The 17722-nt window shown below is 37.8% G+C and overlaps 3 protein-coding genes across 4 annotated transcripts; 2 read left to right on the forward strand and 1 right to left on the reverse strand.

The window, feature by feature from the left end:
• Positions 1-268: 268 nt before the first annotated feature.
• Positions 269-4646, forward strand: LOC127240594 (uncharacterized). 2 transcript variants are annotated; one of them, XM_051259341.1, is made up of 6 exons: positions 269-404; positions 1502-1839; positions 2450-2930; positions 3218-3573; positions 3786-4152; positions 4312-4646. In XM_051259341.1, the coding sequence occupies exons 2-5, from the start codon at positions 1537-1539 to the stop codon at positions 4125-4127; spliced, it is 1482 nt and encodes a 493-aa protein (XP_051115298.1). In that variant the 5' UTR covers positions 269-404; positions 1502-1536; the 3' UTR covers positions 4128-4152; positions 4312-4646. The 2 variants fall into 2 exon arrangements, with proteins under 2 accessions (XP_051115298.1, XP_051115299.1); XM_051259342.1 differs by having other exon boundaries at positions 3278-3573.
• LOC127240467 (DEAD-box ATP-dependent RNA helicase 51) lies at positions 4233-9656 on the forward strand. Its single transcript, XM_051259170.1, has 14 exons — positions 4233-4244; positions 4312-4364; positions 4917-5460; positions 5619-5804; positions 6246-6431; positions 6833-6916; positions 7395-7436; positions 7589-7660; positions 7756-8055; positions 8186-8224; positions 8298-8402; positions 8775-8843; positions 8943-9068; positions 9216-9656. Exons 1-14 carry the CDS (start codon positions 4233-4235, stop codon positions 9393-9395), a joined length of 1998 nt encoding a protein of 665 aa, XP_051115127.1. The 3' UTR covers positions 9396-9656.
• A 272-nt stretch (positions 9657-9928) lies between these two features.
• Positions 9929-17120, reverse strand: LOC127240158 (protein transport protein SEC16B homolog). The gene is made up of 14 exons (XM_051258659.1): positions 16935-17120; positions 14811-16848; positions 14405-14722; positions 13876-14004; positions 13675-13797; positions 13385-13555; positions 12999-13124; positions 12760-12894; positions 12186-12313; positions 12003-12111; positions 11617-11928; positions 11357-11506; positions 10954-11252; positions 9929-10737 (listed from the first exon to the last, which is right to left on the reverse strand). The coding sequence occupies exons 2-14, from the start codon at positions 16650-16652 to the stop codon at positions 10209-10211; spliced, it is 4371 nt and encodes a 1456-aa protein (XP_051114616.1). The 5' UTR covers positions 16653-16848; positions 16935-17120; the 3' UTR covers positions 9929-10208.
• Positions 17121-17722: the final 602 nt, after the last annotated feature.

Consider the following 17722-nt stretch of genomic DNA (forward strand, 5'->3'; position numbering starts at 1 on the left):
GACTTTTAATTTGAATTTTGAATTTTAATTTTTAATAATAAAATTTTAATATTTTAATAATGATTTAATTTCATATAAATAATCATTTTAATGCGAAATTGATTTTTTATTATAATATAAATAAATTAAAAAATAAACTTAAAAAAAAAATTGACATGTGGAAGAGAGTATTAGGGCGAAATATAACAATCAACATAAGTTTAGGGTCTAACAACTATAATAATATTCTAAAGTGGAAAGACGATAAATAATAAAAAAATGGGGGACGAAAATGTTATTAGCAACACTAAAATAAAAAAGGAGAACAGGAAATCAGCTAAAAGACGTAAACGGGAAGGGCAAACGAGCCCTAGATATTCGTCGGCTCTCCTCCCCCACCCTCCAGTTTGCCGTTTTCTCGTCAGGTGCAATCTAGGTTTTGTTCTTGTTATTGTTTGTAATTGCTCATTTCCTGCTTCCTTTAAACCATTTCCTGTTTGTGGTTGGTTATTCGAAGGGGTTTTGGAGTATGAAATTGTGGGGAGTTTTGCTTTCGCGTATCTTGATATTCTATTTTATGCACTACTTTTGTAATGTAATTCTATATTTGTATCATCTGAAGTAGTATTTTGCGGAGAATTGATTTTTAACCGCGTTTGCAAACAATAGCTGAGGTTTTTGCGCTTCTGGGAATCCCTTTTATGCGTTCTACTATACATGTATCCAATCTTTCTGTTCTAATACGAGTTTACGAGTTTTTACTTTTTCACTCCTTGTTTGGGTTTGAATCTGATGAAAGATGAAGTGCACACTGTGGGGACTGCATTTTATTATATGTTCATACATATGTATATAGACATCTTCACACAGATGAAGTGTATATTATAGGTTGTGTGTGCGCATTGGCGCAATATTTGATAATGCTCAGTGAACTTTCATGGTTTACAAGTCATTATGTAACTATGTTGAATGATGCTTTACCTTGTGGGGAATGAAGAGGTTTTATCAATGTGCCACCAAGATTATTTCCAGTAGTCACATTATGTTGTTTCATTTGTCCAAACCATAAGTATTATTCAGCATAAAAGTTATATTGTTACTTAGTTTCAGTAATGACAGCTCATATCACAAGGTTAATTGTATTGTAATGTCTATCAATAAAGATGGTTTGACGGGTGAACTCAATAAGAGATCTGCATGCAATAATTTGACAAAATAAATGTAGTTAAAAAATGATTACGTGTTTAGTTTGCCACTTTTGTCACACTGTCAATAGTTCTCACTGGGAAAACTGCCATATGCTGGATGATTTTCTCTCCTAAAAGTTTCTTAGTTCCACTAGTGTGTCAGAGATGCTTATATATGTATGCATATATGTACTTTTTTCCTCAAAAAGGCACCAAAACATGAACACCCAGTCTAATGAAGGCAGTTACTGGAGACATTTATTCTTCTGTTACACTGGTTTATTCTTTTGGATCCATCACTCTTTTCTCATGAGTTCCCATTGCTTTAACTCCAGACACCAGGTGATTGGTTTATTCTGCAGTTGCTGGGATGGCAAACAGAGAAGAGTTGGATGGTGATGATGACTTCAGTGAAATCTACAAGGCATATACCGGTCCCTTGGGTTCTAGTGCACCAAATGCACAGGAAAAAATAACAACGAATAAAAGATCACATGCAGGCTCAGATGGAGAAGAGGAAGCTCGTGACCCTAATGCTGTCCCAACCGATTTTACTAGCCGTGAAGCTAAGGTTTGGGAAGCTAAATCTAAAGCAACTGAGAGGAACTGGAAGAAGAGAAAAGAAGAAGAAATGATTTGTAAAATATGTGGTGAATCAGGTCATTTTACTCAGGTAAGTTTCCACTTTCCACTTGAGTTGATTACAGTGACCTTATTTTCATATCCATTTATGTATTTGTATTTGGGTTCCGGAAACTCTACACACCTAACCTGGCATAATATCTATATGTGATGTGTATTGCTATTTAAACTTCAAAATGATAATATCCCCTCTCCCTCCAGAGAAAAGATTTTTCCATATTGGCAATATTTATTCCTCATGCCTCTTCAATATACTCCGAGATTTAAAGATGTGACAACTGAGTTGTGGCTTTCTCAGTTTCTTGATAGGGGAAAAAGAGAACTTTTAAACAATGCAATGAACAATGGAGCTATTCGTGATCTTTTATTGTATGACATTGAAAATAAATAATGTTAGTTTGGTGTGAAGTTGTTTTATGGTAATACTTCCAAAGTTAATGTTCTAAATTTCTTCTTCAACCTCACTTGATTTTCTAGGTTAGGTAATGATACCATTTCTTTAATAAACCATACACAACTATCAAGTGATGGCGTTGCTGATTTCTGTTTTATGCAAAATGTAAACGTCTTATCATATCTATTTGTGTTCATCCTCACAATTTCTTATATATATATATATATATTTTAATTTCTTCTTGTAGGGATGTCCAGCTACTCTTGGTGCTAACCGCAAGTCTCAGGATTTCTTTGAAAGGGTGCCTGCTAGAGATCCTCATGTGAAAGCCTTATTCTCAGGAGATGTTGTCAACAAAATTGAGAAGGATATTGGTTGCAAAATTAAAATTGAGGAGAAATTTATCATTGTCAGTGGCAAGGACAGGCTAATTTTGAAAAAAGGTGTTGATGCTGTACATAAAGTCAAACAAGAGGGTGAAAACAAGAGTGTTCACAAGCTTCCTGAAGAAGTTGAGCATAAAGTTCCTTCTAGATCGCCAGTTTCCCGGTCCAGATCACTGGAACATAGAAGTCCTGTTACATCTCGTTTAGGACGATCTGATTCCCAAAAGTCTAGTCACAGCCCTCGCAATTCTGCACATATTCCTCGGAGGTATGGCAGACATGAGAAAGTTGAAGACCGAGTTCGCGAGGATCTACAAAGACTACCAAGTGGCTCTCCTCAAGGTAGTGGAAGAATTAGTGCAGCAAAACCCTGTTCTCTATTTGTGTTCTTGGCCTCCTGTAATCTTTTATGGGGCATCTTTCGTTTTGACTAGTCTGCCTTTTTCATTAATGTTGGTTATTTCTCATTATTTTCTTGCAGCAAAAGAGGTAAGTTCTTACGATCAAGCGTTATGTTCGATTCTGATATAAGTGCTTCTGAATTGAAATGGATGGTCCCACCAAATGATTTTTTATATTGAAAGCAGATGGCTTTGCTAAGAGGATTTAAGATTGTGTGTGTGATACAGCTGCAACCCTTTCTAGAGATCTTGAACGGAAGTACTTAACACACTCTTCCTTTGGTGAAGCTTATGGTAATGATGGAGGTAGAGGTCGATCAAGCCATTCAAAGTCTCCAGCACGGCCCTCTTACACAGGAAACTCTTATAATTCGTACAGCCATAATCAGAGTAGAGGTGGCTTCAGGACGGATGGCTGGAATGCTGATAGAGGTGGATCTAGTTTGCAGTTAGATCATAAATTTGACTATCCTTCCACTCCCCAGACATGGGAAGATATAGAGCTGCACTACAACAGGGAGGTCGCGGAAATTGTAAGAATTCGAGATAAAGAAGAAGATGAAGAAAATATCAAGCATCGTGAGGTAGGTTGTGTCTCATTAGAATGCTTGCTATTCAAGTTAAAAGTTTGGTGTGCAAAAGTATAATGTCCACCCGCTCACCCTCTTTCAAATCCTCGTGAATCTGCTTATTGTCTCGTCAGCTTGAATATATTTATTTCTGTCTTGTGTTAATGTTTGTTTATCAATTCTGTTTTGGGCTGATTCATCATTTGGTGGTATTATTTTTAATTTAGGTTGTCAAAGAAATAAGGGAGGGCTACATGAAAAAAATCAAGGCACTGAAGGGCACTCATGCAACAATGTGGGAAGAGTTTCTTCAACAGGAGCGGCAAAGGAGGCAACAAGCCATGCTTGCTCACATTTCTGCATCGGGGTTCGGTGGTTACAAACAATCAGGTTATTCGGAGTATGAGAATGACTCCCCGAATCTTCACGCCTCAGGAACAAATATGCACTCGAGGGGTGGTTATCATAGTGCGATGGACGGCTATCATTCCTCAAGGCCTCACAACAATTATGATGATTTCCAGCATCACAGGCAAGATGACTTTGGAAAATCATATAATCGATACTGAATGGTTGGTGGAAAATAGTGGCATGGTGAGTTGCCTACCCTTAACTTCAATCTATCGATGTGCACTTTTGACAGTCTTTATCCTCGTTTTTATACCTTCTGAGTGATGCACTTTCCGGTATTCTTGCTTGCGGCTGGCTACAAATACAAATCCTAGGCTTAACGATGACTTCAAAAATTTTCAGGATGCAACTGCTGGTTGGACACTACTGTTTCCTGGGGAGTTCACTTTGTGTAGGTAAGTATGGTCGGGTCCTTTGGACATGATGTCCGGTGGCTGGGCCAGTAGTCGCTTCGAAATCGAAGCTTGTTAGACCACCATTGTAATCCAAAGAACATTCTGCTCGTGCTTTGTGTAGCTAGCTAGAGAGAGTATGGATTCCTCTGTTGGCTTTTGTGAATCAGTTAGTATTGATATTGATCCTTCTGAGTTTTGCATGACAAACAAACCAATGTGTTAAGAGGTATCTATCCTCTTTTGATACTTATGCTTCTTATGGCCATGGTTTGCCTTGCCGTATTATTTCTGGCCACTAAAATCCTCCAACTTTTATTACTAAAAGTTTTCAAATTCAATTAAATATAATCCAATTTCATTTAAATTCAGGTATTTGTTATATACATAATTTCTTATATCAATTCTTGTTATATCTTAAGTAACTGATATTATTTATTATCAATAACAATTTTATATAAATATGTTTAAGTATTTTTATTATTGTTAAAAGTAACAATATTTCTATTATATCTATCTATTTTTTCATTTTTTTCTCATATATTAAGGCTAAAGATTGGACCGGACGAACCGGCCCGATAGTCTCTATAAATTTAGGGCGGCGAAGGTACTCCTAAAACCTCCGCCGCAACTCTTGTCTGCCAGACGTGCTCCGCTGCCTGCCGCCATCGTCGTCATCATGGCCGAAGAGAACCAACACTTAGAATCCGGCGGGAATGGAGCCATGGAGATGACAAAGAAGAAGCGCAAGAGAAACAGAGACAAAAAGAACGCGAAATCAATTAAGGATCGTCGCGAGGAACAGGAACAAGGCGAAGAGTCGGGGCCTGGTGAAGGCGAAGAGAAGTATGAATCTGTGGAAGGGAAGAAGAAAGAGGTGAAAAGGAAGAAGAGAACGAAGACTGCGGAAGAAAACGAGGAAAAAGAAGAGGCAGAAGAGGAGGGAGAAGAAGAGGAGGGAGATAAGGGGATTGACTTGAATAAAGATGCAAAGAAGAGTGCATCTGGCATCATGAGTGGCGAGGCATTTTCGACGCTGCCAATTTCCGAGCCTACCATGAATGCTATCAAAGATATGGGTTTCCAGTACATGACTCAGGTAGTAATTCGAGTTAATTACTTCCACTGATGGTTCGCCTCTGGAGGTCGTAGGTGTTTGTTTTTTGGTTTTAGATATGAAAGGTCAAACTAGTGCATGTTTAATGTAAAATTGATAACTTGTTAATACATTACTTTTTGTTGTGTTGTGCCGTGAAGATACAAGCCGGATCGATTCCGCCTCTATTAGAAGGCAAAGACGTTCTTGGAGCTGCAAGAACTGGTTCAGGGAAAACCCTTGCTTTTTTGATCCCCGCGGTGGAATTACTGCATCACATTCGTTTTACCCCTCGAAACGGCACTGGAGTTATTGTTATTTGTCCAACAAGGGAATTAGCCATTCAGGTATTCAATCTATGTTATTTCCATGCTTCACTCATCGGTTGTGATAGTTAATCTTTAAATATTTGTAGGAACCACCTCCTTCTTGGTTATATATAAATCATTGAGATTATTATCAGTTCTCTAACACCACGGTGAAGTTAGAAAATTATGTTGTGTTGTTATAAATCGATGCTATGAGCAGTTTTAATGAAATTGAATATGATTATAAGATACTTGAATGGTTTTTTTTGGTTGTTAAAAATTTGTTATATTAATGGCAATATATGGGTTTAGTGTATATAAAAAATATAGTACTTACAGCACAGGCCTTGTTCTGTGCCGCGCTGTGCACCATTTACAACTATGTTCTCAGTTGTTGCAACATGATTTTCTCCCCTTGCAGTGCAGTGTCCTTTGATTTGTGATGTCTTTTCTGGACTTATATTTAGCTTAATCGTACAGACACATGCTGTGGCAAAGGACCTCCTGAAGTATCATTCACAGACACTAGGACTAGTTATTGGTGGTGCAGCACGAAGAGGAGAGGCAGAGCGAATTGCTAAAGGAGTAAATTTGTTAGTAGCAACTCCTGGTCGACTCCTTGATCATCTTCAAAATACAAAGGGCTTCATATATAAAAACTTGAAGGTATGAGCCTTTTTCCTTGAATTTGAATTGGCATATTTCTGTTGGTCAGTAAGCATTTCACTGCCATGTAAAGAATGCTATGCACACAAAGTTATCTCAAATGGGACATGCTTTGGTAGCTTTCATGAAAAATTCATAGCTTTTCATATTGGTCTCAAGTAATATTGGAATTTGGCTAAGCAGAAGTCCATTTGACCACAAAGAGGAAACTTTTGCATATGTCTTCTCTTTTTGTTTGTGATATTATGTTTCTAGTACATATTTGGAAACGTGTTGCTGTGGAGTTAGGTTATTATGGAGTTACAAACTTACATCACAAACATTTTTATGTTTACATATCCATAATCTTGTCAACTAACAGGATCATGCTCTGATTTTTATGATCATTTTTGCATGTGCAGTGTCTCATGATTGATGAAGCTGATAGGATCTTGGAAGCTAATTTTGAAGAAGAAATGAAACAAATTATTAGGATTTTGCCAAAGGTACTTGCAGATTTTCCTTGATTTTCGTATGTGTAGTCTAACAATTTCATTTGTTGTTGTTATACTAGCTAATTCTTTTATTAGGGATATCATTTTGCTTGTACCGATGTCTACATTGAAAATAAGTATACTAGAAAATGATCAGGAGCTTATAGTTAGTAAATCATGATTCATTAAAGTGCAATTAACCCCATCTAGTCTACAATTTATGATTCTATTCCTTTATTAGGAATGGCTGCTGTCAAGGTTACATTTTAAAGATATTCTTGTGTAATATAAAAAATGTTGGTTCAGTGAAGAATAAGACAAACAAGGATACTCAGAAGATCTTCCTGTTTGAGCTGTAAAAGTATTTCCTTATGAACATGCCTAAATGTAAATCGGATTTTAATTTTACTATTCATGTATGCTCATTGCTGGAGCACATTGATAGATATTATTGCATCTTGGAAACATCTGATATTCTATGTATGGACAGGCAAGGCAGACAGCTCTTTTCTCTGCTACCCAAACAAAAAAGGTATGGCTACTTGTTTACTTTTCAAATACATTGAAATAGAAATATTAAAATTTGCAATAAAAAATTACCAGATCGAGCTATTAATGTTTCACAATTACTAATATTCTCTTCATGACTCATGAGAATAAGGAAAATCTATTTATCAATATCAGGTAGAGGATCTTGCACGGTTATCATTTCAGACAGCTCCTGTCTACATTGATGTGGATGATGGAAGGAAACGGGTATGCAAAGTTTCTTTTTTTATTTTCTCCATTCAAGACGATATATTACTATCCACCATATAATAAGTTACTAATATTTATTGTGGATGGTGCAGGTCACTAATGAAGGCCTGCAGCAAGGCTATTGTGTTATCCCTAGTGCCAGGAGATTTATTCTTCTTTATTCCTTCTTGAAGAGGAACTTGTCAAAAAAAGTGATGGTTTTCTTTTCATCCTGCAATTCGGTGAAATTTCATTCTGAACTTCTCAGATACATCCAAATTGATTGTTTTGATATCCATGGAAAGCAAAAGCAGCAGAAACGAACGTCAACCTTTTTCGATTTCTGCAAAGCTGAGAAGGGTATATTATTATGTACAGATGTAGCTGCACGTGGTCTCGACATTCCGTCGGTGGTATGTTATCTTACTTTTGCAACATCCTCTTTCTTATGCATGCTGCCAACATTCATAGAGATTTGCAAGAGTTGAAGGAGCACAGGAATGTAATGGATATTTTAGTACTGCTTTTTTTTTTTTTTTGCAGGATTGGATTGTGCAATATGATCCCCCAGATGAGCCTAAGGTGATTAATCACTTTCTATACGAGGTTATTTGCTCATATTCACTCTCATATCTTGTTCTGTAATTTCATTCAGGAATATATTCATAGAGTTGGTCGAACTGCACGAGGGGAAGGTGCTAAAGGAAATGCTCTCCTTTTCCTGATTCCAGAGGAGTTACAATTTCTTCGATACCTCAAGGTTTGTATGGCTTCATGAAAATAGCATTTGTAGTATTAATTGTGCAAACTAGAAGTTAACTTCCGTGCCAACAGATTCCACTATTTAATTGTTCGTTCTCACACTTGGATTATTGATATTTAGGAAAAAGACAAATTAGTGTAATTAAAACACATCCTTTACACATGTATTACACTAATCGACCTCATCCAAATGTGTCCCCAAAGTTTCCCTTAAGTGATTCTTTTTTGGTGAATCTTGGTTGTGGATGTAGACACTAAATGGGATGGGTTACCAGATGGTTTATGATGTGCTACAAGCGTTACTTTTTTAGAACATGTGTTCTATTTGGTTCTCTTTCATTTCTAACAAGTACATTATTGCATATCTCAGGCTGCTAAAGTGCCTGTCAAAGAATACGAATTTGATCAGAAGAAATTAGCAAATGTTCAATCTCACCTGGTAATATCTTGTGTCAACTAATTTCACTGCAATTGACTCTCAATGCCATCTCTTATTCTCGAGTAAAATTAACAGTTGTCAATTTGCACATAACTGCAGGAAAAGTTGGTCGCCAACAACTATTATCTCAACAAATCAGCGAAAGACGCATACAGGTCTTATATCTTGGCATACAATTCCCACTCCATGAAGGACATCTTTAATGTGCACCGGCTAGACCTACAGGTTCTTGCATTCTTATCATTGATTTATCGTAATTCTACCATTTTTATATTTCTTTGTCAAATGGGAATAGGTTGTTAATGTAGTGGTGCACAAATCCTCTCAAGCTATGCCCAAAATATGTCATCTTACACATCTAATATTTGCCAGGCTGTTGCTGCTTCCTTCTGTTTTTCGTCTCCTCCCAAGGTGAACTTGAACATAGACAGCAATGCTTCCAAGTTCAGAAAGAAGTCGCGCAAAATTGAAGGCATTCGACATGGATTTAGCGAGAGCAATCCATACGGAAAGAAAAGTGAAAACGAAACTCGGCAATTTGTTAGGTACTAGGCGTAGCTTGCCTACACAAACATGCTCCATATCTATGTGTCTGGCGATCAAAGAGTCAGCATCGCCCTTCAGTTTTGAGGTTTGTAACAAAATTATTTCCAAAATTTTCAAGAAATCCACTGCAAATTTATATTATTACTACAAGAAGATTGTTTGTTTTCCGCTAGTGTTGCACCATTAGTTTGCTTACCATTTTGATGCATTTAATTTTGTAAACAGATTATTGTGAAAGCTGTTATAATAGTTACTCTGATTCCTTTCCCTTTCCAGTTTTTCAAATTTACCTGAAACTATAGGGTCAATTATTTAAACCAGACTTAACAGGCTCTCACCACTTTATATGTATACATCACTTAAATTTCAAAAGAAGATTTTATTCTGTTCTAATAAAAATTTGTCCTGATATTTCTGTTCCTCAATAAACAATGAACTATACAATTTCCTGTATTACCTGTGTGCCTTATATATGTGTATGTATATCCATCTATCCATCCCCATGTGGTGAAATCAGTCATATCACAACACACGCTGTCTCAACTCTATACGTATTATGTATACCAAAGGCTCTCTACTAAGTAACAACTACCATATTAAAATACAACTGTAAAAATAAACCCCAAAAAATATAAAAGCAAAAAAAGAAGAAGATAGTAGGGTAGGGGGCCAACCGTGAGGAAGAAAATATAAATGGGGTTGGATAAGACATAAGGGAACAAAAATTTTCAAGATCATCTTACTCCCCTCTGGCAGATAATATGTTGGGCTGCTGCTGCTGCTTGGCCAAAATTTGCAATTTACATTACCAGAACTGTGTTAGAGTTCTACTTCATGTAGATCATCTACGACGCTGCCATCCTTGTTGGACGACGAGCAATCTGCCAAAAGCTCGCTCGATGTTTGCAGCCCCAATACCTCACCCAGAGGTTTCACTTCAGTCGTGGCCGGAATGGGATTGGGAGTGGGACTGAAAGACTGGTCGAAGGGGCTGCCGCTCCATGAAACAGTCCGGCGTCCACGCACAGGAGTGGAGCCACTATCCCCTGTCCTCTCAATGGAGTTCATGCTGGGATGTCTAGGTATGGTTGTTGGTGGAGCTACGGGTGTCATGAATGAATCACTCTGAGGAGGGGAAGAAAAGTGTTCGGGATTAGATGAGGTATTCTCCCATGTGTTGTTTGCCGGTGTCTCGCCTGAATTCTCAGCGCTATTAGATACTGGCGCTGGTGCCGGCACAAAGAATTTAGGGTTTCCTGCTGCTGTCACCGGTTTAATGGAAGGAACGACTGGTGACTGAAAAGTGGTCGTCGCATTGCCACCACCTTTGTTAAAGGTGTCGACGTACCTGCCATCATAACCAGGAATTAAATCAGATGCTGCAGAAGTTCTTCAGTTATATGATTCAGTTCTTCAGGAAACAAACAAAGTATTTGCTATAAATCTGATTGATTTCTCCAAGATGCCATTATATAAGAAAGATGTGTTTCCACTTTACCCAACACTAGAGATGGATGTATTAATTATGCACAACGAAAATGAAATGTCGAACTTTAGAATTTACCTAGATCGGACACCCATCCTTCCGCGAGCAGAATATTGATTAGTTGTTGGGGGAAGTGGCGGGATTCCTGGATTATTTTCTGGAGCTCCAGGGGGTTTAGATTCTTGATTACCCCTGCTTAGAGAGGATTCGTTTTGCAATGCACTTTTTAAGCTGTAATCCGATGCTCCATTCTGAAAAGCTGTAGCTATTGGTGGAGGTGGAGGGGCAGCTTCTTCTGCTGGAGGTTCGGCACCTTCCTCCACCCATCTTTTGAGTTTTTCATCATAATAGAACTTATTGGATTCACCCAATTTTGCCTATAATGTAGTGAGAAAACAAGCAAATAAAACATTTGATATACAAACTGCAGAGCATCTTAAGGTATATATCTGTGGTGAAACTCGGATATTATAATAATTACCTGGCGACGGTTCTTAAGTACAAAACCAAATGTTTTCTGGAATAGCTTAGTACCAAAACCCAAACCACCATAGCTAGAAGCCGGGCCTGGTGCTGATGATTTGTCGTGGCCACCAGGGGGGCTTTCTTTCTTCAAAGAATCGGACCGACCCTGCATGCATAAACGAGGGTCTTTATTTTTATGTTCTATTTTGGTAGGTCTAACACCAATAGACGAATATGAGCAGGTCCCCTTCTCATGCAATGGAGATCAGGACAAACCTTCATTGGACTTCTTCCAAAGTCTGGTTCCGAAGCACTTCTTGCATGCTTAACTGTTCGGTTGCTAGCTGCAAAATCACTTATAGGCTCCATGGATTGGGAAGGAACTAGTGAGGACATAGCCATTGTTGACTGACTAGATGATACTCTGTGCCCCGGTGCACGATGGTGATCTTTGTTACTCTGTAAAGTACCAACTGCTGATGGTCCAGTTGGTGGCAAGCCCCCAACAACACGATGTGCGGTGCTGTCGAAAACTTTGAGTAGTTTACCAATGAATTCTTTTGGAGCTAAGTTTGCATAGAATCCTCCCTGCATGATAACTTTAAGTTACAGGGATATATGAATACATAAGAGATGCAACTAATGTGAAGGCAGAAAGCTACCTGCTGATGAGCTTTGATCCTTTCCTCGAGTGATGAAACTAGATGTCTCAGAGTCTCGACCTCTGGATTTCGACCATTTTTAAGCGATTTTAATATAGATTGACAGTACCTATATCATAAAAGAGAGTGATAAGAAACAAGGACAGCCATTCATAAGAAACAATTGAGGTATAAGAGATATACTTTGCTGCTTCAGACATCTTCCCCACTTCAGCCAACATGAGCGCATACATGAACTTATACGGTTGAAAAGGGAGTAGAACAAACTGAGAGTTTCCAAGCGTTTTTGAGTACTCGTATATCTCTGTCCGCTGTCAAATATGCAAAACAGTCAAATGCTTCTTGAGCATGCAGCAAATCCATATTATAGAAATATTGAAAGCTCTATTATGCCACTGAAAAAATAGTAACATGCAAAAAGGAAACCATCAAATATAGTTCAGGCTTGGGTACAGCTGATGGTCAAAAATTAATTAAACATATACGAAATTGTCCAAAGTTCCTGAACTATGTAACGGATAAAAGTATTTCTGGGCAAATTTAAATCATATACACTCTACAAGCATAAAATCAAAGTGGGATTTACTAATGGAACATCAAATTAAAAATCAATGCATGTACAAAGTCGTGAAAGGGTCATTGTAAGTACACAATACAACTTGAAAGAGCAGTTGATTATATAGGGCAGAAGAGGCAGATGAAGCAATGATTGAAAATCATAACGCAGATGTTTGTCTATTTAAATATAACTCAGCACCTGAATTGCTTCTGGACAGGCAAAAGTTCGTGGGAATTTCCAGTGATCAGCACCAACAAGGCACAGCCTCGCACTGTCTGAATAAGGTTCAAAGTTCGCTTCCGCAACCAAATAGCATATGTGAGCAGCAATTATCTGAGCAATAATTATCACAAAAGTAAAACTGGTGGGGAAAGAATCAAGGAAACTCTAAGAACCTGAAAAGAAAAGAATCATTAAAGAAACAGAATCGATCATACATTGCTTCTATCCTTCCATAAACAATCGCCAAGATGGATAAGCACAAGTTCATCATCCTTTGTTCTGTTTGCAGTTATAACAGCCAAATTCTCTTCCCAGTCATCCAGCATGACATTGGCACCAACCTGTTATTTAGAAATATTAAGATAGCAAACTACTCAAAGATCAAGGTACGTTTCAGAAAATTCCAGCCATGCAAAATAATAGAAGAGCAAGCAAATATTAAATATGCAAATCCTCAGGTAAAGTGTTCTGTTGTTGAAATGTTGATTACTCTATATTCACAACCACCTTCAAAGTCAGATATAATAGGAATAATTGCATACTGGAAACCAGGACCCAACAAAACCAGGCACTTACAACAATAAATGTCAATTTATCACACCTGTGCTGTTTGTGGAGGCATATTTAGAGCGCCAGGCATGTTACTAGAAGCAGTGTTATCCACAGAAAATACATCAGCTGGTTGATTAGCAATTAGCAGGCATAATGTCCGTAAGGGTGATCCTGCCGACATATGTTGAAGTGCCATTTTCTTCACAGTTTCAGAATAGAACTGCACAGGTTATTTCAAGAAAAAACATTAAAAAACAGAAATCCATAAGTATAAGGGAAAAAAAAAAAAAAAAAAAAAGGTTCTTCAGAGGAATTATGAGGCACAAAAGAGCAACTAGCCTGGTTGCCAAGCTGTGCAGCAAGAACAAGGGCAAAACCCCAAAATTGACCATCTTGTGCACATTGCAAAGCGTCTTTCTTTCTTCCAGAAACAAGAAGATTTTGGACCTCAGCAGCAGTCACCTAAAATACAAGGTACCATAAATCAAAGATTACAATTAAAGAAGATGCAGTAAGTATAAACGGTGCACAATTGAATACCTGAAGTTGCTCATCAGATGGCATATACTGCAAGCATTGGGCAGCAACACCATATTGAGTTAACTTTGAACCATTTCCTTTAGCATATGAGAATAGTCTGGCAACTGCCAAGTGTGGAGCATCACTTTCCTTTTGAAACACCAAAAAATGACCGAAAAACTTTAGAACATGTTTTTTAATGAATAAAAGATGAGAGAAGCCGAACATAAATAATGTAGCAATATATGATGCATTTGGAAATAGATCTCTGAAACAGGAAAAAGGATATTTCAAGATGGAAACATATAGTAGTATTATCAATTTAAAATTTCCTAACAAGCACATTATCATTTTGCATAACAAAGGAAACAAATTATACTTCCTTCTAGATAATGATCAAATTGCAAGAAAAAAACAACGATGAATGATAACCATAAGAATATAAATTCTGCAGCAGAATTCCGTTTAAAATATGTACAAGCACATAAAAATAGGAAAAAAATATCCAAAGTAAATAAATTCTTTATTCACCTTTAACATAAATATCTACCTTCAATTCAGCATCTGTGCCATATGGAGATCGGAGTTTTCCATAATACTGACAGGCTATTTTAAGCAGCGAGAGGAGCAAACTCAAACCCTCAGCTTTTCCATGGCCCATATGGGTCAACTCCAGAGTTGCTATTCTTTCATCAATCCATTTGTTCAACTCCTTAGTTCCAACACTTCCACTAGTAAGAGGACCAGGAAGTGATTGCCTACAGAGAGCCTGGAAATAACTGCTAGGACCCATTCCTCGGTCTGAAGTATTAACATCATTCACAACTTCTCCTAAGTTGAGAATAGATATTGTACCTCCCACAGAATCCTTCAATAAAACACAGTTTTAAAATGTGATATCATCAAAATTGGAAAGAGTTTTTTAAGAAAGTAAGAGAAAAGTCTTAGCCACTAACCTGGCTTCCAAAGTTCATATTTACAGTAGAGCTGGATCTCATCACAACAAGCTTTCCACCAAAACCAAAGGCAACCAAAGCATGGGCAGGACGACCAGCTGATGACCTTCCAGATGCAGAGGCATAGGAGATCTGAGAATTTTGAACTTGTGGCGTTGCAAAGTTGACATTTCTTTGACTGCCATAGTAGTCATTGGAGAATTCTTTTTGACTATTTTGATTGATTTCTGAATCATTGAACTGTTGAATTAAATTCCCACCAGCATCAAACAAGGAGGCCCTGGAAAATTTATTCTGATCCTGACTTCGGCTGTCATGGTATAAACCTTTTACACCATAACTGCCAGAATCTTGTTGACTTCCAGGAACACTCAAAGTTATGGGACTATTCAGAGAAACGGAATTTTGTTGACTTGCAGGTGTACTCACAGCAGCATTCTGCCAATATTGAGTTGAACTCTGAGCATTTCCATTGTACAACTTTGTAACTGGACTACTACCCACTGCTTGAGCTGTTTGCATGCCTGATTTCTCTTGTTCATAATAGTTGCTCATCAATCCAGCCTGGTTTGGATCATATCCAGTGTGATTCATCTGGCCCCGAACTTGAGCTGAAGGCTGGGACGGTACACTGAAAGATTCCAAAACACCCTGATTCATGTGTCCCTGAAAGTGCGGAATAGCCTGCACAGAGGCACTGTACGATTCCAAGGTGCCCTGGTTCATTTGGCCTGGACCTTGGGCACTGGATTGAATTGATGCATAGTAAGATTCCAATGACCTCCATTCCATAGCAATAGTATCATAGTACCAGCCTGGGTACTGGGGATCAAAAACCATATGAGATAGGTAACCGTTATTATCACATGGTGCGTGATTCCAGTCTGATGGAATCCCATTGTTTTCCCTACCTTCCGGTGAAACCTGATTCCAAGAAGATGTGGTTTCTGCCGCATGACTCATCTGAGAGGCTTGGTTCCAATCAGCAGACAAATTGGAGACAACTGCAGCATTCAAACTTGTCGCTGCATCATAATCCTCGACCGGATACCACTGTCCAGTATTTGGATCATATTTCCAACCTGGGTACTGACTCTCCCATTGCTGGATCATACTCAAATCGTAAGCATTTGAATTCGGATCCTCTGCATAACCATTGCTGTATTCCCCATTACACTGCCAGTTGGCTGCAGGGTCCACATTATCAGGTTTGTATACATGTTCATGATTAGAAACGTTCTTAACTATGCTTCCAAATTCACCACCATCCTTCTCCCCTCCAAATTGATTGAAAAAATCAGAAAAAGATCCTAGGCCACTGCTATCATTGTTAGCTGAGGCAGTATCAAATGCACTCCAATCCACTTCCTTAACTTCAGAAACCATCGATCCACCACTGTTCTGGCTCAACAGTTTTGAATTTTGCAATTTTTTGTCTGTACCGAATTCATTCCCCCCTTGAACATGCTCGGCAGTCTCCATCTCGGCACCGAAATCCTCATTTGTTTTATTTTCAAGTTCGCTGATAAACTGATGCTCCCAACCCTCACCATCATCATTACGCCCTTGATCATCCACGGCACGCTGATTATCCCAATCAGCCTCCCAATTCGTCTCCTGATGCTCCCAATGAACTTCCTCTTTATGCTCATCCTCATGGATACTCAAATTAGAAATAGCCTTAGCATCATCGGATTCATTTCCGTCAGCCGGACTACGGCCTTTAGACGCCGGTGAGGTAGTGGATTTATGGTCTACATCAAATTCATCATTAACTAATTCGTCAAAAAAAGCCTCGTCTGTGTTATCCTCCACCTGGAATGGAGGAGGATGCGAAGCCATTTCACTCGGAACCTATCCTCAAATTCCACAAACCCACCCCCTGCAAAACGATTCAACAGAATCGAACCAACAACCTTGAGATCCAGAAGCCAAATCCGCCTAATCCAACGATCGAGAACCCTCGGCCAATGAAAAACGCAAAAGATCTGGGGTTTCCGATTCCACCCCAACTTGCAAACCACCAACCGCAACAACGCTGCCGACAAAATTATGCAAAATTGGGACTCAATTCAACCCCGAAAACACAATAATTCATACAGAATTGCAAAACTCAAAACTTACAGATCAAGCTGGAAATGCGGAAATCCCATGAATCGCTAAACATACATGTTTTTTGGGTATATATGAATGCGGCAAGACACAGATACAGATACAGAAACCAAAAATGCATGTGCGCCAACGAGGAGAAGAAAGAAGAAGAAGACAAGGCCTCGATTTCGCTCCCAATGGCCCCAACTACCCACGGAAAATTAAAAAAAAAAAAATTAATAAAAAATTCACCCCTACAAAATTTTCAATAATATACCCCACCAAAAATACCTAAGTGTATATAAACTTATTTTATATTCTTTTCTTTGAATTTCTATAAATTTTTGTAAGAAATTATAATTTTCAAGCATTTAAATTTTTTATTAGAATAAAAATAAAAGAGTATCGTATCTCATACTACTTTGCCCCAATAGTATAATTAGTGATAGCAGTATCATCATTATTCATTCCATTGCCATTGGAAAGCGATGGATGGATAAACATTGGATAATTTATCATAAATAAATAAATCGGTACAATTTGTATTTACGCCTTTTTATGGATAATAATATTTTTAAAAAAAAAAATTCAAGGTTAGTATTAATTTTAAAAATGTGAGGAGATATATATAATCAGATAATGTAAATTAGTAATCATACGAAATATAACAATTTTACTGTAGAAGTTCATATAATATTAATTTTAATGTATTCATACGATTAAAATATATATTTTTTTTTTCGAGATAATAGTCAAGGTCCATACAATATTTCTGCAATACACATGTACACTTTTTAATTAACGCAGCAGATGTAGCGTGG

The sequence above is a fragment of the Andrographis paniculata genome, unplaced genomic scaffold (genome assembly GCF_009805555.1).
Source record: "Andrographis paniculata isolate CXL003 unplaced genomic scaffold, ASM980555v1 Contig79END, whole genome shotgun sequence".
NCBI lineage: Eukaryota > Viridiplantae > Streptophyta > Magnoliopsida > Lamiales > Acanthaceae > Andrographis > Andrographis paniculata.

Coding starts and splice junctions, on each gene's coding strand:
- LOC127240158 (XM_051258659.1), bottom strand. CDS start 16,652: ATGGCTTCGCATCCTCCTCCATTCCAGGTGGAGGATAACACAGACGAG. Junction 13,798..13,875: donor CATCTGATGAGCAACTTCAG/GTATTCAATTGT, acceptor CTTGTATTTTAG/GTGACTGCTGCTGAGGTCCA. Junction 12,314..12,759: donor CCTGTCCAGAAGCAATTCAG/GTGCTGAGTTAT, acceptor CATATTTGACAG/CGGACAGAGATATACGAGTA.
- LOC127240467 (XM_051259170.1), top strand. Junction 5,805..6,245: donor CAAGGGAATTAGCCATTCAG/GTATTCAATCTA, acceptor TTAATCGTACAG/ACACATGCTGTGGCAAAGGA. Junction 8,403..8,774: donor AATTTCTTCGATACCTCAAG/GTTTGTATGGCT, acceptor TGCATATCTCAG/GCTGCTAAAGTGCCTGTCAA.
- LOC127240594 (XM_051259341.1), top strand. CDS start 1,537: ATGGCAAACAGAGAAGAGTTGGATGGTGATGATGACTTCAGTGAAATC. Junction 2,931..3,217: donor ACCAAGTGGCTCTCCTCAAG/GTAGTGGAAGAA, acceptor TGTGTGATACAG/CTGCAACCCTTTCTAGAGAT. Junction 3,574..3,785: donor AAAATATCAAGCATCGTGAG/GTAGGTTGTGTC, acceptor TTTTTAATTTAG/GTTGTCAAAGAAATAAGGGA.